Source organism: Eublepharis macularius, chromosome 9, assembly GCF_028583425.1.
Source record: "Eublepharis macularius isolate TG4126 chromosome 9, MPM_Emac_v1.0, whole genome shotgun sequence".
In the NCBI taxonomy this organism is placed as follows: domain Eukaryota; kingdom Metazoa; phylum Chordata; class Lepidosauria; order Squamata; family Eublepharidae; genus Eublepharis; species Eublepharis macularius.
Window position 1 is genome coordinate 85,181,853 of NC_072798.1, and position 27,353 is coordinate 85,209,205.

Consider the following 27,353-nt stretch of genomic DNA (forward strand, 5'->3'; position numbering starts at 1 on the left):
TGTTTATTAAATATCTTAGCCATTGATCATATTGATTTACACTTGAGTTTCAGACAGACGGACAGGCCGATAGAATAAAGCAGTTTAAAGAATGTCTACATTCAGATGCAACAGCAAACTAGCACAGCTGCCTTCACACCCTGCTTATAGGTTTCCCAGAAGCATCTGGTTCATTACTATGTGAAACAAATTACTGGAGCAGACAGACCTCTTCCTATGTCAAATATTGTCTACTATCTAATACATATTCAGACTTCCAGAGACCATAATCAATGTTCAGACATAATGGGGAACCACGGTTTAATTAACCTGACTGTTCTTCGTGTGATTGTTCAAATGTCAACCACTGCATAACTACGGTTAGATAGGATCAGTTGAATGAGTTTGTTAACCACAGGCTTAATTATGGGTCTGCACAATGTACAAGCACAGACATCCTAGCTTGTTCTCCATCCGTCTTGCACTCCCACAGTCGCCTAACCAGAGCAAAGGCCATGAACTCACATTTTTCAAAACAGGCAAAGAATTTGAATGTCAGTCAGCAAGCCAAATCCTGGTTTCATAACCATTGCTAAAATAAAGCATGGTTTTGTGTTATGCTTGAATTGATTGGTAGTGTTTCAGATCTGTATGTATAAAGGATATTGGTTTTACTCCAGCTGTCTGCTTGAAATTATTTATTTCATTTATATCCCCCCTTTCATCCTAACGAAGTGGATTGCCAAGAGGTCTCCCACTGGCAAACCCATATGTCTCTCAGATCCTAGTCCAACACTCTAGCCACTACACTATACTGACTCTGTTCTGTTTGCTCTTTTCCTCCATTCTCTTAAACCTTAATAATAACAAGTTGGATGGGACTGCCAACAACATCTCCTAGGACTGGTATAATATTTATTTCCACATGACAGCCCCTCTGAGCCAAGAATCCATATGACTTAGGATCATTCTTCAGAGAGGGCCTGAAATAAATATTATACCCAAGCTAGAAAACCCTTTTTATCAGTCCCAGTAGAGCTCTTGGCCCCACAATAGGTTCGCCTGTATTCTCTGTCTTTCTCTTTCTAGTATTTCACTGAACATAAAATAATTGAGAAGAAGTGTATAATTTTTTCAAGAATGTTCACTTTCCATCCAGCTGTAGTTTCTAGTTGGTCTGCCATCGAAGAGCAAGAATCAAGTCCAGTAGCACCTTAGAGACCAACAAGATTTCCAGGATACGAGCTTTTGAGAGTCAAAGCTCCCTTCATCAGTTACAAGTAGGAATGGAGATTCCTCAGGGTCTCTGAGGTGCCACTGAACTCGAATCTTGCTCATGAAGCAGTGGTGACATGAAAAATTCTTTGCAATGGTTGTTTCTTCTCTGTAGTGCATATAAAAGCTGAGGTAAGCTGAGGCTAAAGATGTGGTAAAGAGTAGGTATTGTGTCAAGAACAGGATAAAAATAGTCCACAATCCATAGATTTAGTATCATTTCATAACGACAAAGCTAGTTTTCTATTACATGAATTATTTTTACGTATTAGATCAGGTTTTCATTGGTGTATAGTGAATTGTGTTCAAGGTAAATATTTGTACATTTAGAGTTGCCATTTGAATATGCGCACAGGTAATTATCCTGTCATAAAGAACAATAAGTAAACTGAAGGGAGGAAATGAAATATTAAACACACATTCGCTTTCATCTTTTCTCTTGTCAATTCTCATGTGTTTGACCTCTTGTTGATTAATGAGCACCAATAAACATTTTTAAAATTACTTGGAATAACTTTTTTATAATTATTTCAGGTGCTCAAGGAAAAAAGACTGTGAAAGATCAGCTAAGGCAAACAATTGGCTCTGGAGCCCGGATGGCATTTGCTTGACTATTACAAAAGCTCATCCACAAAACAGGAGTCGGAGGGTCCCAGGCAAGGTAATCAGAATTTGGTAAAACTAATCAGGAGTCTCATGGCACCTTAAAGGTTAATAAGTTTGTATTCCAGCATACGCTTTCCTAGTATAGAACTCACAGAGTTTTTGTATGTAACATGGATATCTAAATAATTTATGGAGGCACAGAGAATTTTTTAAAAATACATAATTTGGTATAGTTATGTGTATAGCAACTCCAAAATATTATATAGGAAATATTTTCATGTAATGATTACTTGATTTCCTGCTTTCTTAAAGGAAGATGAATAGCATATTTCTACACTAGAGATGGGAATGAACCGAAATACGAACCAAAATTTGTGACAAACCTGGCTGGTTCGTGGTTCATAAACCAGTGGTTCATCAGATCCCATTTCTGACGAACCACCACAAACTTTAGGCTGGTTCATTTGGTTTGTTTTTCAGTTCATCAATGCAGACAGTCTGGTGCCAATCAATCAGTTTCCTAGGCAACAGGGAATGGACTTCCTGCAGACCTTCTGCTGACCCGGAAGTGACATTTTCACAAACCAAAACAAACCGATTCATGAACCGGGAGAGGTTCATGAAAGTTCATAGTTCGTGAAACGTGATGACCCATAAACCGCATAGTTCTTTTTTTTTCCTGGTTCGTGCCCATCTTTATTCTACACAGAATTTAAAAATTTGTTTCAAAACGAGGGAATACTTTTATTGTGTAAAAATTAGTGTTGATCAGAGAGACCACCTGGAATAAGGTCTACATGTTACAGTTAAGACATATCCTGTCCGGTAAGTGGAGGAAGGCCTTGGTTAGTCCTTGGATAGGAGACCACCAATGAAGACCAGAATCACAGAGGCAGGCAATGGCAAACCACCTCTGTCAGTCTCTTGCCATGAAAACCCCACCAGAGGTCTCCATAAGTTAGCTTTAACTTGAGGGCACTCTCCACCACCACCAAGTGGTGGAAGAGGCCTGTGACATAGACTGTGGTAAGACACCAGTGGTCTTGTAATGGTCAGCACTACTGACCCATGAACACTGCTCCATCTTGCCTTCTGAGACATCTAGCCATCAGTGGTAGTCTGGGGCCCTGCACCTTTGTATGAATTACCCTTTACCGTCTGAGAAGACCAGGGCTCCTAGCTCCTTTTCCTTGTGTTGCCGTTCTAAGGCCCTAGCTTGTCCCTGCCCCTCCCGCTATCTGGTTACCACAGAGACAGCTTTATTGCACTTCTGCACCACTGAGGGAGCAGCAGTTTTCCAATGACTGGCCTCTTCTCCTGGCATCTTTTTAAAATAGTGTATTTATGCTGCGAAGGTCTACATGGTACAAACAACAACCACCAGCATTAAAAATTACAAAGAAAATGTCCACACACATACTCTCAGCACAGTAACAGACTGAACAAAGAATCCAAAAGAAAAGTGTAAATATTCAATTTGTCTGCCTCTCACTTCGTACATGCAGCCCTTATTCTAAGGCATGCTCTTTAACTTGGAAGTTATAGTGTTCTGAAAACTTCCCATTATCTTGGAGTCTTTGTTCGGGCCAGCAGCCCTCCACACGGCAATGGTGTCCTTCAGCAGGAGCTTCGTCTCTGGACTGAATCAGCCAAAAAAGAACTCCACCCAAGGGGTTTTATTAACTGTTTGCCCACCCCCATGTGGATCAAAGAAGCCTTTCCTGAAACCTTCGGAAGAGACCTTCCAACATCTTGATTCTAGCAAATCTCTCTTCCCTGCTAGAGGTCAGCTTCTAGCTGGAGGTGTGAGCTGAGCTGACCATTCTCTTGTCTCCAGCCAAGGCCAGTAACATTTCTCCTACTGGATAATTCCATGCTGTTTTTTGTTTTGTTTCAGCGTTGTCTTTTTTTCTTCAGCTCTGTATTGAATTTCTGCTTTTTCGGCTTGTACTGTTCATTGAATGTTCCAACCAACTTTCATAGTGACTTAAACTGTGTAATCTGCCTTGAGTCTCAATGAGAAAGGCAGACTATGAATAAAGAAAGTAATAAGTAAATAAGTGATGTTTGGGTGGCACTTCCCTCTCCTGCCTGTTTTTTGCTAAGAAAGAGAAAAACTTCTTTAGAAAGCTAAAGTTAAAGCTTTTGTATAGTCCCGACCTCCAAAATAAAATGTATTTCTCTACACAGACATATCAAGTAGGAAAAATCATAGCTTTAATAGATGTATTCATCTTACAGAAGGAAGGGGAAAAGAAAATAATTAAGATAATGAAACCAAAGGAGCCTTCAGAATGATAGAGAATTCTTCTTTCAGGTAGTCAAACACTTAAAAATTAGTGTTAGTATAATAAGATATTGATGTGAGAAATTAATAGAAATTTAGTACATCACAATTCAACCAAGTCCAAATATTGAGTTTTAAGATATATACTGCAAAGCATGCAAAATGTTAAAACGCCTCCATATATCTGGAATCCATATATCCAGACCTTTGATATACTTAAGGTATACAAATTAAGGGAAATATTGATTTTTCCAGTCCAGTTAAATGGCTATGTGTATATATGAAGCATATTCTTTTGGAATAAAGAAAATGTTCTGTTTTGGAAGAAAAGAGCCCATCTGGAAAAGAAAAGAAGGTTTTTTTTGTTCTTAGGAAAAGAGGATGGTACACTATCGGTGAAATCTTAAGCAGAGTTACTCTAGTCTACACCCGTTGGTTTCAGTGGACTTAGACTGGAGCAACTCTGCTTAGAATTTCACTATATACCTTCTACTTCTAACGTGTTTTGTCTGGAGACTCGCTTTTCAGTGTGGTCCATGCATTTACCACAGGCATGTTGCATTTTCCTAAAGGAAAACTAAGTTCAGAAAACGGGCCACACAGTTGCTACAGATGCATAATAGCAGAAGCTTGCTTGGAGCAAAAAAAACCCCAACAAACCCAAAAGAAAGAGCAGTTACAAAAATAGGACATGCAGATAACTCAGAGAGTTTAGTCACTTCAAGCAACCTTCTCCCCCTCCCCGCAGTGGTGTCCCCTCCCCCAACTCCTTTATGGCTGCTTGTTGCCTTCTATCAGAGCAATCATCAAACACTTGAAGGTTTGGCTGGCATGACTCCCTGGGGCTCAGGAAGCCACCAGGCATCACTCTTTTGTCAGCCAACTTATTTCTGTCGCCTGGCAGCCAAAGCATCGCTTCATCCCTCCAGTTCTGAATGGGTATTTTGAGGAAACTTTGTCTTTGTTGTCTCTTCGAAACAAGCCTCTCTGTTCTTTCCAAGCCTGACTCGCGAGTGACTCCTGCTGTGTCCTCTGGCCGTTGTTGTTGTGTAGTTAACGTGTTTTAATTATGTTGGAAAAGTTTAAATAACTTCTGTGCTCGATAGCTGTTGTGCTTGGGCTGGAAACAAAACCCACAGAGAAAAGAGAATGGTAGAAACACAGTCAAGGCATTATATTGTTTTTCAAACTGATTTCAGGGCAAGGTAATAAAATATTGCCCTTGCATTTACCATGTTTACCATTTGTTCCATCCAGAGGGGATGGGGAAGAGGTTTCTGTCAAATGGTGATAGGTTTCTAGGTGATAAGTAACTCTTTTCCTATCCCGGGTGTTCATGCAACATTGCAAGTCCAAAGCCTTCTCAGAATACTGGGGTTTTGTGTGCGGAAGGTCTCTATATCTCAGCAGCTCTGTGCTAGCATTTACAGATCCCATTGTCCAGTCTGCAGCTCACACTGAAACCTGCTGGTCAAAACGAGAGATCAGCACAGGCTGTACAGTCTACATTGTTAGTTGGCAACTCTCTCAAAATAGAAGAACCAGGGATTAAATGGTATCTTCAGTGCAACGCCATGCACCTCCCTTTACCATTGTGTAAGTAAGCCTGTCCTTTGGTGTCTTGTTTTCTAGAAGTCTCTTTTTGCATTTGTTTGTGTTTCCAGGTAGAATTGACTCTAAGCCCTTTGCCAGACTTAAATGAAGATGACCAACTGCAGTGTCGCTTTGGTGAAACGAGTCATCGGGCAGAGTTAATAGGTGAAGCTATTATCTGTTATCCTCCAGAAGTAATCCCTCCGACACCTGAAGGCCAAGGTAAAGAAACAGTGGTGTCTCATATTTAGTATATACCCATCCTTGTCCAATATTTTATAGAGATTTTAATTATAATAATTAAATAAACTACTTTAAGCACATCCCAATGGTTTTTATTCCCAAACTATTAAATTTGAATTTCATTGGGCTAACTATTAATTCAATGTTCTACAGATGAATTTGTTCATTTTCTTCCTATTGGCAAACATAACTTGGCTTTTCCAACATGTTCAGCTCCTATTCATTCATGGTAGGCATTTCCACAGGTCTCTGGAGATAAAGAGCCCTTGCTGTGATAACCATATAAATATATGTTCAATTATCTATATTCTAGTTAAGTCAAGCCAAATCAACTACTAGGGAGGGTTCAAGCATTTGTTTTCCAGCCCCCATTGCATGTGTTGGTTTAGACTTTGAGCCAGGGATATTTTTTAAAAGTAGTATAGACAATACTTTTCCCATTAGACTTCCTTGATATGTTTAGTACGAATCTGGTTTGCCCCATTACACCAGTGTTCCCTGTATTTTTTTAAAAAAATTGAAGTTCAAAGGACAGCTATGCATTCTCTTTGGCACTGGTTGATAAGGAGAATAATAGAAAAGAACAAATGTCAACACAGTTGACATTGATGCTTTTATATGTTTTGTCATTGAACTGAGAACGCTGTCTGTCTTGTATCAGTCAATTCCAAGATCAAGCCATCTTAAAAGATACCCTATGTGACATTTCCAAGACAAAGGCATTTAGAATAGTTGGTGTCCTTGATTCATAATTACTCAAGACTTTGCCTGCTCTGTTTATATATACCCATTTTAAGCATGTTGTCAGTCTTCATATTTTATTAAAAGCACACACTTTTGTCTATGATGCTGTCTCTTGTAGACTGCCGTAAAGTGCAAGAGGCATTCGTTCACAGTGCAATGGAATGTAACTCCCATGTGTGTGCCTGTTTCTTCCAAAGGGTCTGTCAAATGTAAATAATCTTACACTTTTAGTAAATATCAGTTTTTAAACAATGGGGTTCTGAATTAACTTGCACTTTTTTTTTGGGCTAACCAATTTTACACTTGACCCCAGAGTAAGGAAGGAAGTGAAAAACAACCTGGAATTTTCTACAGAATTCTTCACAAAGTGGGCTTAAATCTAAGCTGTCAACACTCTTTCAAAAAGCTGTTAAGAGGAAAGCTGAGTTTGAAATTGCTCAATAGCTTGTGAAATAGGTTGTCATAGGGGTTTGATGATTTCCATAAGAGGAATAGCTGGAAGCCTCATTGAGGGAAATCCCAATTTCTATATATAGACCTCTTTCTTTAGTTCAGTAATAATCTAGAAACCAAACCCATTTAAAAAAGGAAGTAGGTACAACAGACTAGCATTCCAAAATGCTAGGGTTAACTTGTTTTGTTGAGCACATACTGGTTGTTTCAGTGTCCTTTGAAACCATCTACTTTATTCTGAGCTTAGAATTCATAAATGTTAAGGGACACATGCTGTTCGACATGAAAAATAATTATTTGGAAAATGTTAGCTTTTCTAGTTTCAGTTACTAATGACTTAACACAATTTCAAAGTAAACAGAAAGTCGCTATGATGCACGAATTCAGCATATTCTTCTGTAGGATATTTATATTGTGGTTTGGAAAGGGGGATATTACGATTGCACCTTTTCATTCTCAGTCCATCTTGGGTTTTTGTTTTTGTTTTTTTGGATAGATCATGTCTTAGTTCCACTGCGTCTTACCTTTGGCCATGGTATATTTTTTGCATCAAGCACATACCCTTTTTATGACTGTGGAGAAGCTATAAATCTTCTGAAAAATGAACCGTAAGTTTGTAGCTCCTTAACTCCCTCTCCTTCCTATAAATGCCGTGCTTGAATGTGTTTGAATATTACAATAGCTAAACAATGCCACTGAATCCAGGGAGGTCACCGGCAGATTCCAGGAAAGGTGTAACTGGTTATTTTCAATGGTTCAGTTGCGTGACTTGAGTGGGCCATTCACCAGACATAGTATGTGTTATGTATCTCTCTGTGCTTTGTGGTAGTACTTGATAGAGTTTGGTTTCAACAGAGTGTACCGTTGTCAGGCACCCAGCACTTGTGCCTGGGAGCCTGCTGGTGGCAGACAATTGCTGGGCGGCTTACAACCTCCTGCTGGTCACGAGTGATGGTCGGGCAAACTGCTTGGGGGGTGGGGGGTTGCCCACCACTGGTGGGCACCTGAGATCCCTAATGGAGTGACTTGACTTGTCATCAGGCTAACAAAATATACTGCTTATTTCATCTCTTTTTCTTGTCGTCTGGCCAACTGTAGAATTAAACAGATATAATTACTTCTGTCAATTGTTGAACAATCAAATCATTTTCTTGACTGATTTTAAAGCTCATTCCAAACATAGGCTCTCTGGTACATAATAATAATAACAACAGCAGCATTTGATTTATATACCGCCCTTCAAGATGACTTAACACCCACTCAGAGTGGTTTTTAAAGTATGCCATTGTTATCCCCACAACAAAACACCCTGTGAGGTGGGTGGGGCTGAGAGAGCACTGAGAGAGCTGTGACTGACCCAAGGTCACCCAGCTGGCTTCAAGCAGAGGAGTGGAGAATCAAACCCAGTTCTCCAGATTAGAGTCTCACACTCTTAACCACTACACCAAACATTTGTTATTACCTAAACTGCATCAGCTATCAAGCCTCAACCAAACTTCTCAGAGTGGAACACTTCTTTTTTCTACCTTGAATGGAAAAATGATGCCCGTAGCCAGTTGTAATGGAATATTTCCAATGATAGCATGACCATGTCAAGACATAGCTTCTTTTGGATTTCAGAATTTCACTTTTACTTCATGGCTTTTGAGTCTTCAAACAAACAACCCTCTATGTGTGTGTGTACCTTCTTGTAGAGTTTGGGTGGGCAGACCATCAGTGAGGCAGGAAGTATCCAAGCTAATTTTTCTTCGGAAATTAAGTTGTAATGATAGGGAGAATTGAAAACTAAAACTGCTCTAACTTTTGTTTATCGATCCAGATGCTTCTCCTGTGCAAGCAGTAGATGGAATTGTGAGTGGGACTGGCATAATCATAGTTGTGATGACTCATCCTTAAAAGAAGATGTGATTAAACAGAATATGGTAAACTTCAAATATAGAATGAGCACGTATTATTGTAAACTATTTAAAGCTATCTATTGTCCTTGCATGTGGGCGTGAAAAATAATAATTGGATTGCATAACTATGGTTGAGGGAAATTAAATGTTTGCCCTGCTGTCCATTTTACTGTTTTACTTTAATGAGTGGACAGAGATTTCAAGAATGGGAATGATCGCTCAACATATGCTGCAGTCATTTTTAGCATGTCTAATTTGGAAGTCTGTAATCAAGTCCATCACTCTGTGCTACTCATGAAAACTCTTCAGAACAAAACTAATTGTAGTGTCCAAAATCTGTTGAGATTTGTCGTGATGGATATTTAATTGTATATAAAATGTTTATCTCTGTAGGAAGAAGAATGTCCACAGTTTCTTAATCCTGATCCTGAAATAATACCTATGGATTACATAACAGAAGTACATTTTGAAGGGAAGAATCTAGACAATTATCAGGTACATTCCAGCAAGTATATATTTACATTTTTTTATTTTTGAAAGAGTTTTTTAAAGTTTTTAACCACAAACACAACAAAAAACCACATAAATAACATTTCAAATAGGTTACTCAATACAATTGATAATTATAATGGATGGCACATTGGATGTATCCACTTGTCCACAGTAGCAAATATTTCTTAAAGAGTAAAGAGGTCCAAAGAGCAAGCAAGTTTTGACTTCGTTCCACTAGAAGTCAAATAGTCTATAATTGGTACCCAATCTTCCCAGAAGTTTGATTGTAGGTCTGGCAAATCCATTAATTTAAGATTGTATGAATTTTTTCCATAAAAAATAAATCCCATAATCTCTCATAAATATATTTTTATCTTTACAACACGTTTGGTTCCAGGTAGGCTTATGGGCGCTCCCACTTCTGAACTCCACTGGTTGTGAATTCCTCCTATTGAATTTGTGGATGTGGTTTTGATAATAAGGCTTGTATATTTCACCTCAATCTACAGTCACAGTATGGTGTTGTCCCCAACCTTTCTGAGCCTGTGGTCACTGTTGAAATTTTGGAGAAGGATGTTGGGGATGCCATCACAAAACAACTGCCATGGGAGATGGTGCCAGTCACAAAATAGCTGTCGTGGTATTGGGGTCGATCACAAAATGTTGGCAGTTTCCAAGCCCAGCACTTCCTTAATGGTTACTTCCAGCAAACTCAAAAAAATAATGCATTTCTTGTTTCAGTTAGGTGAAGGAAAGCCAGGACTGGGTCTTTGTTTTGGAAAAGAAGCAAATGGGCACCAAGGAGCATGTTGATTGGCACATATTGATAGGCATCACAAAAGGGGACGTAGCTCTCATGACTTGTGGTGCTGTTGTGTGCGTGAGCTGGCCCAGTGGAGGAATGAATTCTTAGGTCACTGAGGGATGCATTCTTAGGTCTGGTTTCTCTCCTGAAGAAAACAGCAAATACCTTGTGAGCAGGCGAAGTCTGCTGGTGCCGTTTCATATTTTAGCAGGGTAATAAAATAACAGTTATGTACATGAAAGACGTTTTTCTATTTACTTAGAAGATTTTTATACTTTCTACTAAAATACTACTTTAAAGCAGATTATAAATAAAATATAAATTACTAAAACCGTGCAAGCATAACCCGTAGCAACAATAAATAATAATCCAAGAAAAGCAATGAAACCAGTGATAAAAGTCAGAAAAAAATCAGGAGTAAGAAAGTAAATCTGCACTATTCCCACTATTCCCACCTTCTACCACAGCCCCTGACTTTGTTTCTGATGTTGTTTCTGAGGGCCTGTTGAACCCCAGGAAATAAACCCGCACTATGTCAAGGGATTAGTTCAATTCACATATTGCCAAATAACCTCTGGAATAAAACAGTTCTTTGCAAGGCCTAAAATGTAGAGGCAAGCTGAGTATTCTAGATCTTGATGCTCCAGTGTTTGGGGCCATAGCAAAAAAAAGTTCTGCCATGTGTGTCTAATGACAATCTTAGATCACAAACTCATAGGTAGAAGTGATTCCTCAGGTGCCCTGATCATAAATCATTGAGGGATTTGAAGTTAAGTAGCAGCACTTCATATTATAACATTTAATAACATTTTATTTATATACTGAACTTCAGAACAACTTAATGCCCACTCAGAGCAGTTTACAGAGTGTGTTATTATTATCCTCACAACCAGGGGTCATTTCGTAGTAAAAGGTGGAGGAACTCATTAGCATAACTCATTAGCATATGCCACACCCCTTGACATCAATGGAAGTGTGTCATTAGCATAACTTATTTGCATGTGCCACACCCCCTGACATCACCTACCCTGACCCAACCCTGGCCATTCAGGGCCGAAATTGGGCCCAAAATGGCAAAAAGGGGCTGAAAATGGCCAAAAAGGAGCCAAAAATGGTCAGGATCGGGCTGCTGCTGAGTGGGAGAGTGATCTACCACCCGTCAGAGGCCCGATCTGGGCCATTTTGGCCCCAATCCAAGCTGAAACGGGCCCCAAATGGCCAAGAGTCAGGTGGGCGGGGATATGTGACATATGCGTTCCTGCGCGTTCCCCTCGACATGCGCCCTGCTCACAACAATCACCCTGTGAGGTGGGTGGGGCTGAGAGACCTCGGGGAAGCTGTGACTGACCCAAGGTCACTCATCTGGCTCAGGTGGAGGAGTGGGGAATCAAACCCAGTTCTCCAAACTGTACCCAGAAAACACATCAGCCCTCAGTGACCTTAGTACAGTTTTGCTCAACATGATCAATAGAGTAGAGTAGACCCTAGTTAAACCCCTTGTAGCCCCCTTTTGCTCCAGTTTAATTTACAGTTTTTCCATGTTAAAAGCATATTTGTACAAGTATGTTCTGCATGTGCACATAAAATATATGATGATCAAGATTAGTTGTTTTTTCTTTGTTTTTGTTATATCAGCTTAATATTTTGGATTATTATTATAACAATTTTGATTCCTTCTATCTAAACATGCATTTCTGATGGCTCAATGACACTTCAGTCTTCAGAAGAGGAAGCAGTGATTCCCACTGTAATGTTTTAAACGGTTTAATTTATATTTTGTTTCTGCTTGCTAATGTAGGTTTTTAAATATTTGTCACTGTGGGTTTAGGCCTCTGAGGAAAGAAGGGGGGGCTAGATGGGTGAATGGAGTGTGATGTGATTGGACTGTAGCTCTACCCTAGAGGATGGAGTGAACTGCAGTTTTTAGTCAGAGAAGAGTTGAGAGAAGAGGTTTTCAGTCAGTCTTTAGGTGTTGACTGTTTTGTCAAATTACTATCTATAACAAGTAGGGTTGGCAGGTCCCTGAGGGGCCCAACCAGGGGATGGGGGGCATGGGGGAGTCGCACTTTATGCCTGTGGAGTCCAGAGTGCCCCGTCTCACACCAGGAATAACATCATTCTTGCCATGACGTGGGCACTGTGGGGGCGCTTCAGAGTACATGGGAGTGCTCTTTGCCCCGCCACCACATTCCCGCACCTTTCTTCCCCCTGCCAGCCAACTGGGCTTCCTATATTACTAGTTAAACTGAGGAGGTCTAAGGCAAAAACCTTTGGAGTGAATCAGGAAGGCAGCAATATATACATATAGGTCACACAAACAAACAAAAGTTCTCAAGAAAAATCCTTGGGTAAAGTAGAAAATCAGTACACCCCTCAATTCCCACAATCTACCACAGCCCCTGACTTTGTTTCTGATGCTTTTCCTGAGGGCCTGCTGAACCTCAAGAACTAAATTGTAGGAGGTTCAATGGATCGCCACTGGAGAGGAAAACAGGAAGATCCTACTCTGCAAAGTCTGGAAAGTTGGATACAGCAGTATCTAACTTCAGTATGATGCTGATTACTCTATAGAAGTAGAAGTAGGCTTAAGGAAACTGGGTATGGTTCAGAATTGTTGCTTTATCTTTAATATTTATTGTATTGGGCCTGACATTGTGATGAACAGAGGAACACGTTTGTCTGAAGGTTGTATATTTTGGTTAAGTGTCTCCTATATTTCATAGGCTTATATTTGTTCTCTAGCCAATATTATTTCTCTAAAATTTATCTGAGAGGATAAAACTGTCATTAATATATTTTTAACATTCCTTTGGTAAGCAAAACTGTGCTAGTGTGTAAAAAGAGTGCTTTGCTGCACCATGTGTTGCAGAAAATAAATTCTGTAAACTGCAAGTCAGTCAATAATTCTCACCCTGGGCCTCTATATTTGCTCACATCTGAGAACGTGTGACAGGTTGAAAGAGTACTGTGGCTTTTCCACTTATGGTCTTCCTCACTGGAGACCAGTTGGCTTGTATGGAGAATATAAATTGGTCTAGTAACCTTCCTGGCTTGCCTTTCAACAGCTATGTCCACCATGTGGTTTACAAATGAAATATATGCAGTTAAAGCATTAAAAACCACAATTTAAAATTATATAAACGCCCCAGGTTTTTTTAAAAAAAAGGTAATATCCCATTGATTCCAAAATATCTAGCAGAATTAAATTGCCTTTACTCATTTCTGAAAGGAAACCAAGGAAAGAACAACCATGGAAGCAACTTTGAGGCCAAAACCTACACCTGGATCCTGTTTCGCCAGGCTGGGGTCTTACTATGGAGGGTCTTTAACTGTTCAAGTCATGCTCCTGTTGCAGCCATCTCTCATCTTTTGTTCCAGCAGCGTTTCCTCTTTTCTGCAAGTCTATTGCCATTTCCATCTAAGCTTCCTAAGAGTCCCCATATGCCCCTATACAAAGATTTCTCTGAGCCTGCACTTCTCATTGATAACCCCCACCTGAAACATCATATGAAACCTTGGTTCCATGGACCACCACTCCCCAAGGTGACCGAGGCTCTTTAGAGCTCTCCTCCGCCTGCCCCCCAACAGCCCTGCTTCCACCATTACATCTCAGTGGTCCTATATGTCTTAGATGGAATAATTCACAAACAAACTTAGGGTTCGCATAGGGTTGCAAAGTCTCCCATTGGTAATGTTACCTGCTGCTGCTTGGACCAATGGCAAGAGAAAAATTTTATCATTCCTAATGTGCACCATGATGTCACTTCCGGGAAGATCTGGACATGACATCGTGTCACTCAAGGAATCACCAGAAACTCTTATTGTTTTACTATGGCATTTCCAGCAATTCCTGGAGCAACTAGACATTCCCAGAAGTGATGTCACAGCACACATGCGACATCCCATGTCCCACTAACCCTGAGCTCCATGTCCCCCCATGTCCCCACCCTCTGAGCTCCCAGCATGAAATTTTAAAGCTAATGCAGACTGAGCAAAGATTGATAACAAGGTTTTATTCTTTCCTCCTAAGCCTGTAGAAGAGGGGTGGGGGTATTTATAGTTCAGCCTAGACCTAGCATTTAATACTTGTAGATTTTTAATTGCAACATAGAGATATGATATGACTACTATAGGAAAAATAAGTCTATGTATTTTGGCGGGTGAATACGTCTATTAAGCTGTAAACAGGATTATATGTGTAATTGTGTTTTCTCAGCCCACACACAGCCTTGAAGTAACCGATGCAGGAATGCTCTATGAGTAATTACTGAACATGTTTTGTGTGTTATAGCAGATGTGTCAGTCATACATGGACATATTGTAGAAAGTGATGTTTTAAAACTCTTTGTAAAAGAAAGGCAAAATGATGCCGCACTGCAGAAAATTTGCAGTCTCTCTGTCTTTGAATTACATTGCTGGTGTTTGTGAGTTGTTTGTGACATTTTGAAATTTAAGTAATACTGGAAAATCAGGTGGCCAAGATGGCCTTCTAGTTTGCCATTAAGCTTTCAAGGAACTTTTACTCCTTCAAGTCTGAACTGCTAGTACAATGGCAAGAGCTATGAGGAGTCTAAAACATCTTGATACCAAGATGTCTTGGTCAAAAGTGGCCCTCAAGAACCTCGGAAAAGATGTTGGCTTTGCTTAGCTAAAAATTAGACATAAAAATTAGACTCACTAGTAGACATGGGCACGAATGGGGAAAAAAACCCGAACAGGCTGTTTGGTGTTCGTTCCTGACAACGAACACGAACTGCTGACCGGACCCGAACATGTCCCGTTACCGCACGTGTTCAGTGTTCGTCGGTGCCAGAGCGCACTTAGCACTTAGAGAGCCCATATTCACAGGGAATGTGCAGCAGTCTCTTCTCCAGCCACCACCCAAGTTTGGTCAAGATTATAGTATGGATCTCAGAGTTGTACATTCCCAGAGGGAGGGGGTAGAGCCCTAGCCCAACACTCCTAGAGACCTGACCAGATCAGGCACTAATAATCAGGGTGAGCCCTCAGCCAAGGTGCCCACTGAGCTTGGCCCCAGGGCTTGGCAGCAGCCCTGGAACCAGAGGGGATAGCTCCCTATCCCACCCACCACTCACAGAAAAAAGCCCAGCTCCAATGCATTCTCTCACTCTCTCCTCCCAATTGCTGTTAAGATCTCTGCCCCACTCCACTGCTTGCTGAAAGTGAAACCAGAACTCGGAGCGCAGAGCCCTTTTATAAGCTGAGGACTTATTGAGAAACGCAGGAGGCCTGTGGTTGGCAGTCAGAACTGCCTAACAGGGTTTGCAGGGATGAGATTGGAGTTCCCATGGCCACAGAACAACCCCCTCCCCCTCCCTCCCCCCTGGTGTCTGCTCCCACGTTACCAATTGTAACTGATTTGCAGCTCCACGCTTGGAAGGAAGACCTGCCCATCAAGCTAAGTTGGCCTTTGATTGGGGTGTCTGGGGAGACAGAGGGAGTGCAGGCAGAGTTCAGGCACTCCCCCTCTCTGTTGCCGAGGCAATTGATTGAAGGCGCCTGAGTGTCTAGCTTCCCGAACGGCGGCCGAGCGCAACGAACAAGGCTCGTGCCGACCACCTATTCGTCTGGAGTGGCGCATCACGAACAGCCCGTTCGCAAGCAGCCGAGCGGCATGTTTGTGGGGTTTTTTTGTTCGTAATGCTGTTCGTGCCCATGTCTACTCACTAGTACCCACATGTCCCACCTCTTCATGTGTGTGTGACTCAATGTTCCTTTCACTGTTGAATGTGCTGCTCAAGTGTCCATATTTTTAAGTTTCCTGCAAACTTTCATGTGTTCCCAGCCGTTTGGTCTGTTCCCTCTGAAATTCACCTTGGTTTCTTGGTAAAGACATTAACTTCCATGATTTCTTCCCACTTAAAAATTAGTTGGCTTGCTGTTATCTTTTGTATATCTTGGGAACAGCTCAAACCTGATAGCCGAAAGAAAGAAAGAAAGAAAGAAAGAAAGAAAGAAAGAAAGAAAGAAAGAAAGAAAGAAAGAAAGAAAGAAAGAAAGAAAGAAAGAAAGAAAGAAAGAAAATATAAATATGTTGTATTAGGGAGACAATATAGCCTAGAGATGTGCTAAATTTGCCTACCAGTCCAGGGCAGAGTTGCCAATAGGCCTGGAGGAAAATGTTCTTTCTCAAGTCATGGAGGTAAATATCACCTGATAAATAGAACCCCATAGGCCTCTTTTAAATTGACAAGGAATTTTTTCCTGTTTGCATCCCTAGTTCAAGGCCATACAAAAATATCATAACCCATCCATCCAAGTTAGTGTACCATCCTTTTAAAGTCCCCCCCACTGTTTTCCTTCCAAAGTAATTAGTCCCTGTTTGAGGAATATAAAAGTTGAGTTGAGCTTTGGAGTGTGTTAAATCAGCAGCTATCTTTCATTATAACTATCTCTTACATAGCCCAGGCCTGGTCTAGTTTTCTGGAATCAGTGTGGTGTAGTGGCCAGAGCTGACAGGTTAGGATCTGGGTGACTCAGGTTCAATTCCCCGCACTCTTCAGTGGAAGCTTGCTGGGTGACATTGAGCCAGTCACATATTCTCAGCCTCAGCTACCCCACCAAGTTGTTGCGAGGGGCGGGGAAATGGAGAAGGATGTAAACCACTTGGGGTCCCTAAGGGGAAGAAAAGTTGGGTATAAATGAAGTTAAAAAAAAATTATAGTCCTGTTCAAAACCAGCACTTCCATTTTTTTAAAAACAAAGCTATTTTTTTTCGTATGAGAAATAATCTAGCTTGTGTTGCAAATTCCTTTACCTTTGAGCTATTGGAAAGAAGTAGCCAACTCCTGAAAAGTATAAATAAAATACAGAAGAGTGCTGGGATGTTGCTTGCCCCCTTCTGTGTAGTCTGCCTTGTGCCTTCTTGAGCCCCCATCTCTAATTAGTAAGGCAAGGAGATGAAGACACAGAATCTACCAATTCCTCAAAAGTTTCTCAGACTGGAACACTTCAGACCTTTCTTGCGGCAATATCTCAGCAAGCTACCTTTTTAATGATGATCTAAAATGTTTCGCTGTTTGTTCATGTATAACTTTCAGAAACATAACTGAAAAGTTGGAATTCCTCATTTGGTAGTTCCTGTGTTGGGAAATACTCTCATAATATTTAAGAGTTTATCTCTGAAGTTCTCTTTCTTTATTTTTGGAGTTGGGCACTTCTTCAAGTTTCATATTCTATATTATTTCATCCTTGTCTAGTCTTAAGGAATTCTGCCATTATGTCAGGGCTTTCTCCCGCGGTCCTGTACCTTCTTGCGCCCCTGTCAGCTGCTTCATTTTGAAAGTGCTTTTCTGGAGAAAACTGAAGAACCAGTACTTACAGATAGGGCTTTTTTTCTGGGAAAAGAAGTGGTAGAACTCAGTGGGTTGCCCTCAGAGAAAATGGTCACGTGGCTGGTGGCCCTGCCCCCTGATCTCCAGACAGAGGGGAGTTTAGATTGCCCTCTGCACTGCGCCGCAGCACGGAGGGCAATCTAAACTCCCCTCTGTCTGGAGATCGGGGGCAGGGCCACCAGCCACATGACCATTTTCAAGAGGTTCCAGAACTCCATTCCACCGTGTTCCAGCTGAAAAAAAGCCCTGCTTATGGAGTGTGTGTGTTATGTATACTTTTGTTCTTTTGAGCGACATTTATTAGGAAGAATCTTTTTTATTGCCTTTGGAAATGTTATAAAGTCCTCTTCCGTCTCTTTACTCCTCTGCTTTTGTATAGGTTGTTGATATTTCAATATAGTAGTACTGTGATTCCACAACATGACATCCATTGAAACTATGGTGTCCACAAGGTTCTTTCCTAAGGTAAAAAGCCCACCCTGGCTTTCATTCACTTCACTGGTACAGGAGGGTCTTCAGAGAACACAGGTCTGCACTGAGCACTATTCAGAAGTAGCTGCCTCTATCATAGGAGGGTACTTGGCCAACATTTTGTGAGTGTCCCCTACAATAGCAGCCATTTTGTGGTGGCAAGCACTACCATTCCTCAAAAATTTCAGTGTGCCCACAGGCTAAATAAGTTTTGGGATCCTTGTACTAGTAGATTAGACAGAAGCATTCCAACTCTATTGCATTTGAAATTGTTATTGAACAGTGTTTAAAGTTCGCTTGGTTAAGTATGTTAGCAGTGAAACTTCTGTTGGTCTGTGGTGGTGTAAAATTCTAATTCTCTTTCACAGGATAAGTCTTTCACTATTGGGAATGAGAAATTTAACTTTGAGAGTCCTGTGGAACAGTCATCCGCTGTAACTTTCTCCTTTAAAAGTCAAAGGGTAAATAGATTTTTTAAAATTAGCACTGTTTTATATTCTTGCAAAAGAATGAATAATTGTGAGGCTAAGCATTTTTAACACTACACACAATAAGGGGGTCAGATCCCACAGGAGCCGGGGGGGGCTGAGTATGGGGGCAGTGGGGTTCTTACTCCTGCACCCACCCATCGCACCAGAAAATATGATTTTCCAGTGCAACAAGGAAGCATGTGTGTGAGACTCCGCCCCCCCAGGTGCCTTCCCAGCTGTCAGCCAGGGGAGTAGAGGCAGGGGGCAGGGCGTCCCCTGCCCTCAGTGGGGTGATGGCAACCCAGGTTGATTTTATGACTGAAAAGTCATAATAGAGGTCCTATTTTTCACCCACAAGCTTATCTTACTATATTTCCTATGATTAAAATGTTGTACAAGGGCAGTATAATTGTTTAATATAATTGTGAATAATATTATGAATACTGTTCTGACCTGAATAGCCCAGGTGAGCCTGATCTTGTCAGATCTCAGAAGCTAAGCAGGGTTGGCCTTGGTTAGTAATTGGATGGGAGACCTCCAACGAAGACCAGGGTTGCAGAGGCAGGCAATGGCAAACCACCTCTGATAGTCTCTTGCCCTGAAAACCTCACCAGGGGTCACCATAGGTCCGCTATGACTTGAGCGCACTCTCCACCACCATTTTGAATACTGATCTACAGCAGCTGTGTCCATCAACATGGGTGTTTCTTTCAGCTGTAAAGCACAAGAACGTTCTTTCTTTTGTGACTTATATTATATGTCTATGCATATGCTGTAACAAATGTTTGAAACTGGAGATTATTGACATTGATGATATTCGTGAGAGAAAAATTATAAAGAGGCAGTGATGCTGTTGATATTCGCTAATGTTTGTAATGTTCCATTTTTTACATTCACTAGAATCAGCCAGGAACATAACTGTGACAGGGACAAGCCAGATATGTGACTCAATAGAGCAGTGTGCAAGTTCTTACTTTATTATACTTAACCCATCTTTGGGGGCAGGAGACTTATAGTGAAGTCCCTCATTTAGCTGTCATTACAGAATTCAATCTGTGTTCACATGAATATTTGTGTTTTTTTTCTAATTTCCTTGAAAATATATTTCTTCTAAAAGGAAAAACCTTAAGTTATGTCTTTTAGTTTAAAAACACTGAATAATTATTACACTACTCTGTATGCTGTAGAGGAAGTGTTAATTTGCTTATACATTTTTTTGCTGAACATTAATTTGTTTACTTTCTTCTCTGAGGTGTTATTATAACATGGCTGTTCTCAAAATGATCACCTTCCCTATGAGGAAAACCTAAGGAATTTAGAGTTTTTTAATTAAGAGAATAGATAGCTAAAAGGGTACCTGTTAGAGTCTCATCACTTTGTACATGGGGTGGAGAAAGTAGAAAAGGAGAAGTCATTCTCCTTCTCTCAGAATGCCAGAACTCGCAGGTATTCAGTGTTGATGAGAAATAGGTTCAGGACAGAAAAAAAGAAGTATTTGTGTTCACAATGTGGAATGCACTGCCTGTGGATGTAAGTGATGGACATTAGTTTCATTGGCTTTAAATGATGGTTAGACAAATTCAGGGCTTTTTTTCTGGGAAAAGAGGTGGTGGAACTCAGGACCGCACAATGATGTCACTTTGGGTCAGCTGGAACAAGGGGGGAGTTTTTAAAGTTTAAATTGCCCTTGACGAAAATGGTCACATGGCCGGTGGCCCCGCCCCCTGATCTCCAGACAGAGGGGAGTTGAGATTGCCCTCCATGCGGCTGAGTGGCGCAGAGGGCAATCTAAACTCCCCTCTGTCTGGAGATCAGGGGGCGGGGCCACCGACCATGGGACCATTTTCAAGAGGTGCCGGAACTCCGTTTCACCATGTTCCTGCTGAAAAAAAGCCCTGGACAAATTCATGATGGAAAATTCTATCAGTAACCATAATAATTAAATGTAACCTCCTTGTTCAGATACACTTAACTTCTGAATACCAGCGCTGATGCAGAAGGCTGAGAATGGTCTCTCTCCATGCCCTTTTTCTGCCATGGACACTGTATGGATCAGGGTGCTGGACTAGATAGGCTAAGGGTCTAATCTGGTAGCATAGCTTTTCTTTTGATCTAGTAGGGGGCATTGGTGTCGTAATGCGGGAGACTCACAATGTGACTATAGAGGCAATAGGCCCTTAATAGCTGATAATTTAACGTAGTAACAGAGTAAATCTTTTTTCTTTTTTAGTTTACTCATGCAAGTGAAACTGTGCCACTTAATTTATACATTAAAACAAACCATGTCAAGATTGACAGCAAATTGATGGGTAAGTATACAATACAACGGTGGGGATAGAAATGAGATTTATTTTACTAAAAAACTCAGACTGGCACTTGTAAAAATTGGTTTTAAGTATTGCATGTTATCAGATGTATATGTAAATTACATTACTTTAAATAGAGTTTTTGCTCTGGAAAAGAACACATTATTAATTCAGTAAATAGCATTCAATTTTAGTGTTTGGCCTAAAAAATTTCTTGACATTTGCTGAGTTGAGTATGAAAAGTACAATTTTTCCAACAGCCTATCATCCAATCTCATGATAAAAATCATATAACACCTTCTTGACATCTGCATCATATGCAACGTTGAATCTTTGTGAGAGTGGACGGAGTCACAAACCACTGATTAATTTTAATTAGAAGCTCTTAATGATATGCTGCAGCCAAGCTTACCAATAAAAGAGCACACTTTTTCTAGATCCAAAGCCTTGCCGCTGCATGTAGCAAAGAGTTTCTTTTGTTGCCACTTCTGCTTTAGATCAGTTAGTTTGAAGTGGTTTCTGATTATACAGTCCCAGTCTTCCAAGTGTTTTTCCCCTCCTGTGTGAGCAGTGTATTTCCTGGCAGCCATGGAGGTCCATCCACGGTGAGTAATTATGTTAGGCTGAATCCCAGGAATTGACCTCCAATGCTTTTAATAAACATTTTGCTCTTTACTGCAACTCCGTGACTCTTTATTACTAATGAACCCATGCTGATAAATCCTGTGGAGCTGCAGACCCATCTATAAGTATAGCTCTTATTGATAGATTTACTTTTTGGTATATGTTGTAGACAAAAAAAATCACTGTTAGAGAGTCGCTTCATACTTTTACAGTTCTAATGCTGTTATCTTATTTAATATAAGATTGCTGTGAGCCACTAATGGAATGTGACCACAAAATGAAATTCTAGGATTCATTCAGTACAATGTTTCCAGTAAAGGACTGGAGTATTTTTACTACTGCATAATACGCTGGCAGTATTATGCTTTGTCCATTTTTTAGACAATCTTATCCAAGAAGAAATAATCCTAACTAAAATAAATGCAAAGATTTACTGTTGGTATGACCAGAAAACTAGATCTTATGTGATAACTATCCCTTTCCTTCCATCCTCACAATTCAGTGGTTCTCTGTTCACAGAATTATATAACTTTTATTACGATGTGCATTTAGTTTAAGAAAGTTTGATAAAAACAACAGAATACAGTAAATGTGCCCATTCACAGTCTTCTACAATAGCCATAAAAGGAAGTCAGAGAAGAACTGAAAAAAGTGGGGTGTGTGTGAGAGAGAGAGAGAAAGAAAGAACAAGAATGAACTAAGCTGCTACGGCTTTTTCTTTATGTCCTTATTCTTAGCATAAATGAATTCCAACATCACACCTTACTCTGACTATAGGGAAATTATTGCATTTCCCAGTATAAATGAATCCATTCTTTCCATAACACGTTTAGAGAATGTGAAGTAACGCTCGCATCTAATGTCTCTTTATAGTCACTGAGGACCCTGAACAGTATGAAATCCAATATATCCCTTTTATCCTTTGTCCTGTTTCATCAATGGTTTCCCAGCTGGTATCTAAAGATAAAGAATTGAATCTAATAGCTGGTTTGCTGCTGGTACATTTAATGAGCTGATCAATGTATAAGAAAGCTTATGATTTACACTATGAGCGCGGTCTCCGTAGAGTGTCCAGCCAGTAAGGGCTTGCAACAACAATATGGGCCTAATTGGGAAACTTCAGATGTTGGTTTTTACAGACACAGGGCTGATTTTCCTGTCTGCATACACAGATGAAAAACAAGAAGCAATGATGGTCCTCCTTGGTGGGGGTGAAGGTCTAATGAGATGATAGGCTAACCCTGAAGAGTTCCCATTAGCTGTTTTTGGGAGTCATACCAATCGTATCTCAGTGTTCACATGGGGGAATATGTGGATGCACTTCTCTGAATGAGAATCGTGATACGCAACGTAACTTTCCATGCATTTCTCTATCATGTGTATAAGCATATCATCTAACCAAGAGAATCAGATTCCTACCAGTGGGCTGAGAAGATGTTCACTACCAAACCTGAAGCTAGACTAACAGTTCCTAAATCTCAGAACTTGATGATCTGATTAATCACGTCCACATATTTAATCACGTTTGGGTTTGAACTGGAGTTTCTCTTGTAAATGGGGATGATGATGATGATGATGATAACAACAACATTCTGTTTATATACCACCCTTCAGGACAACTTAATGTCCACTCAGAGCGGTTTACAACATACGTCATTTTTATCCCCACAACAATCACCCTGTGAGATGGGTGGAGCTGAGAGAGCTCTGGAAGAGCTGTGAGTCTGACCCAGTGTCATCTAACTGGCTTCAAGTGGAGGAGTAGGGAATCAAATCCAGTTCTCCAGATTAGAGTCCTGCCACTCTTAACCACTATACCAAATCGGCTCATACCTACACCCCATGTTTGTATCACAGCCTCATACTTACCAAATTAGTTGAAAAAAGAAGCTTCCTTCTTCCTTGTCACATAAAAGGAGCAAATAAATGCGTATAAGAAGAGCAAAATAGAAAAGAGTCCAGTAGCACCTTTAAGACTAACCAACTTTACTGTAGCATAAGCTTTCGAGAATCACAGTTCTCTTCGTCAGATGCATGACGAGAACTGTGATTCTCGAAAGCTTATGCTGCAGTAAAGTTGGTTAGTCTTAAAGGTGCTACTGGACTCTTTTCTATTTTGCTACTACAGACTAACTCGGCTAACTCTTCTGGATATAAGAAGAGCCTTGCTGGATTAGATCAATAGTCCAATTAGTCTATGTGGCAAAGGCTAGTGACTGGCACCTGTTGTACATTTCAGTACCACAGCATTTTTTAGCAGCAAATTGGACTAGGCCAGCTGTGCAGTTGCTAATAGGGAAAGAGTTTTTTCCCTCTTCCATCTGATGCAAAGATGGACAGGCAGTACTTGTCCTGGAAGTTGGCAGTTCTGCCAAACTATTTGGAAATTGTGGGATTCTATCTTTTGATTTCCAGCTCAAAATACCTTCCTTCGCCAATGTTGCAAACTTTTCATTCGATTCTCGCTGCTTTCCAATGTGCCGGCCTTGCAATTTCAACTTAGCCAAGGCTGTTCGTTAGGCCTACTCCATTAGCTCCCCATTCAATCAGTCATCAATCACAGGGGAAAGCAGTACAGTCTAGTTTAGCTGTTCTGTGTCGACGTGCAACCATGTCACCTTGAACAGGTTTGGAGGGATATAGTTACAAGCAAAAGAAGAAATAAGCCTTCATTCAGCTTGCAAGTTTATCCTGCTTTGAATAAACACCGTAAAGATGTGTTCGGTAAGAACGTGCCATTTTGAACATGTTTCAGAACAGAAAGATACGGTGGAGCAGTTCTTTGAGTATAATGTGAATTGCCTAGGAAGTGGAGCTGTACGGAGGATTGTTTCTCCCGTGCCAGGCAACAAGGTTAATGATAGCTCTACAGAGCCAAGTAATCAGAGGGAGTTTTTTTGCTTGCATTCAGTGTCTTTTTCACAAAGCAGCCACTTAGAATTAAAATGTTGTCGTTAGTAAACTTTAGTGCTAATTGCTTCCAATTAAGGTGACGATCACCTGTCTGCACATTGGAGTGTGCTAAAATGTTCATGACTGGGGTTCATTGTTTTGTAACTGATGGACTGGTCCTGAGCCCTCATTATGTAGCATCTGGATTTATTCCACGTGTTCTCGAAGCAGCTCATTGTACTCTCCAGTCTGGCCAGGTATTGCTGGATCTCAAGACACTTTCACACAAATTCATCTTAGGTTAGCATAATCCCTCAACAAATATAAAACAGTTATGGGCTTAAGAGGCCAGTCTGTCTTTCTTTAAGATTCATGGTTGTGGTAACCAAAACTGACAGGGCGTTCTTTATCAAGATTCTTGGGCTCTGCAGTGCCTTCCCACCCCCGATCTCCAACCTAATCTGTCAACTTCTTGGGCATGCTGCAGGACTCCTTAGATTCCCTTGGCCATAGAATTAACTGTAACATGATACAGAAATAGGTTAAAGTCTGTTGGAGTACAGGAAAGTATGTGTCTATGCTTGTACAGAAGCAATATGAAAGACCCTGCTTGGCTATGTTGGGTGAGCTCTGATTTTTGTTAGACAGTTTCATATTGTTAATAGAATTTTGGATATCTGTTGTGTGGTACATTTATTTCAGATTAGTGAAATAACTACCCGATCCTCTATATCTTAGATTGGTAAAAACCCTCCTCAGGTTTAGGGCATGAGATACTGGGCTTTGCTACCCAGTTTGGCTTCAGTTGACTCACTACCAAATACCTCCTATAAAATTGTTCTCCCGCTTTGCTTATATGAAGACTGCTGTATCTTTTTTTTTGTTTCTGTCAGCTTATAAGGCACTGTGATTTAAAAAGAGCTGACAAGGAAGACTTTTTCTGTTGGAGGAAGACTTGCGGGCAGGGAATCATAAGATCCAACTCTCTATTTTCATAATGAAAATCTACCTTTTGTTTTTTGCTTCAACATCTCGGAAGCCTCTGGTGCATCTTAAAAACGTGCTTTGTCCTTGGTACCCCTCGAGTTCAGTCCACAACTCCTTCTGTTGTCCACTTGAAGAAAGCGACAAACTGCAGGCTTACATGCATCTTCTTGATGCCTGTTATCCAGCCTGTTCTGGAGTTCTCCAGAGCTTGTGCTCACTATTCTAGAATATTTTGGTTGGCCCTAATAAAAAAGACTGCTTGGGGATTGTTTTCTGTAGACAATCACAACTACCTATAATCTCCAGATGTGAAGTATATAAGTGTATAGGCATAGCTGCATCCTGACCTGGATAGCCCATGTGAGCCTAATCTCATCAGATCTCAGAAGCTAAGCAGGGTCAGCCTTGGTTAGTAACTGGTTGGGAAACCTCCAGTGAAGACCAGGGTTGCAGAGGAAGGCAATGGCAAACCATCTCTGTTAGTTTCTTGTCACGAAAGCCTCAGCAGGGGTTGCTCTGGCTTGACAGTATTCTCTGCCACCACCAGGCATAGCAGCACTTCTACTGTGCTTTCCCATTAATACATGAATTTTGTTTCTAGTAGCAGATGAACTGAAGCCCCACCATGTTTAATTAACAAAGGAGAGTATTCAGCTTGACTTTTTTCAGTCTCTCATTCTGTTCTCTACGGCTGAAACCCTCTCCCGGAATATATGTTGTCATTTCTCAGTTCTCTTTTCGTTTCCTTCTAGAGATCCTTACTGCCTGCAAAGTTCTGCTGTACTTTTATTTGTTCCTTTCTGTCGCTCAAAAAGGCAACAAACCATAGAGATGGAAGGAACTAAAGGCCATGGGGTCCAATTGTTCCTTACCCAAAGGTAGAATATTCCACCTAGCTATCAGTGTGCAATTCGGATAACGATGGGCCAAATGGACAATAGACACCCTGGAAAGCAAATATTTCCAGATGACTGAAGTGAGATAACCAAAGGAAAACTACAGCAAACTTTACCATTGTCCCTGCCCATTGTAATCTGGGGGGGAATTAACTCCTAATCTCCCAAGAGGTGGTCTATGAGGTGTTGAGCATGATCAAAGTTGGTTTCATTCCACCGACAGGAAACTTGAGGATAGGACCCCAGTTGGCAGAAAAAAGGGAAGATCCCAAAATCTTTTGGTGGAAGGCTTCCCAGATCTCTGTGGGAAAACAGTGAAAACATCAGAGTAGAAATATCAGATAAAAGTAGGCTTTTTTGCTTCACATTTTTCCTGTCTGATATTTGGACAATACTGAAGCAAATTTAAGTGTTAGCTTAATTAGCTGCCCTCATGTTCCTTTATGTCATCTCATTACTTTGCTTTGTCCTTTATCCTGGTATGCCCTTTCCTTGTAAATTGTTTTGTATGTACTTGATACTGATAGCATATAAATGTATTCATTATTTGAGGCAGGGAAGAACACAGGTCCTGTGTTCAAGTCTTTATTGATTCTATCACCATATGGCTGTTTTCATCATACACAGCTGTAAGAAGTGGAAAAAACTAAAGGCAGGGGAGTATAGTGCTAACCAAATAGCCACACACTTAATGCATACTGTTAACTACTGACAAATCTGTATCCAAATCTGTATCGCCTCCTAGAAGGGGAGGTGAAACTGACAGAGCCTTCTGGAGGCAAAGAGGAAATTAGCAAACCCTCTGAGGAGCAATCTTTGAGGGCTCTGTAGAGAGGGGAAATTGACAAAGCCTTTTAAAAGTCAGCTTTCTGGCTAACATTGCGACTCCCTTCATGTGTGTGTCCTCGTGTAATTCGTCTCTTGTAGCTTAGCTCTCAGTCTATGACAGTCTCTTGTGTTCAAATTTGGTGTCAAAA

The 27,353-nt window shown here is 40.7% G+C and overlaps 1 protein-coding gene across 4 annotated transcripts in view; it reads left to right on the top strand.

Annotated features, from left to right (window-relative positions):
* The window catches only part of PLXNB2 (plexin B2), a 400,939-nt gene that overhangs the window by 281,992 nt on the left and 91,594 nt on the right, over positions 1-27,353 (top strand). For all 4 annotated transcript variants that reach the window (XM_054989404.1, XM_054989405.1, XM_054989403.1 and 1 more), the window contains 7 exons: positions 1,789-1,915; positions 5,812-5,962; positions 7,677-7,788; positions 9,000-9,102; positions 9,472-9,573; positions 18,570-18,662; positions 20,902-20,980. In XM_054989404.1, the coding sequence (XP_054845379.1) occupies positions 1,789-1,915; positions 5,812-5,962; positions 7,677-7,788; positions 9,000-9,102; positions 9,472-9,573; positions 18,570-18,662; positions 20,902-20,980 (767 nt within the window). The remainder of the gene's footprint in view (positions 1-1,788; positions 1,916-5,811; positions 5,963-7,676; positions 7,789-8,999; positions 9,103-9,471; positions 9,574-18,569; positions 18,663-20,901; positions 20,981-27,353) is intronic.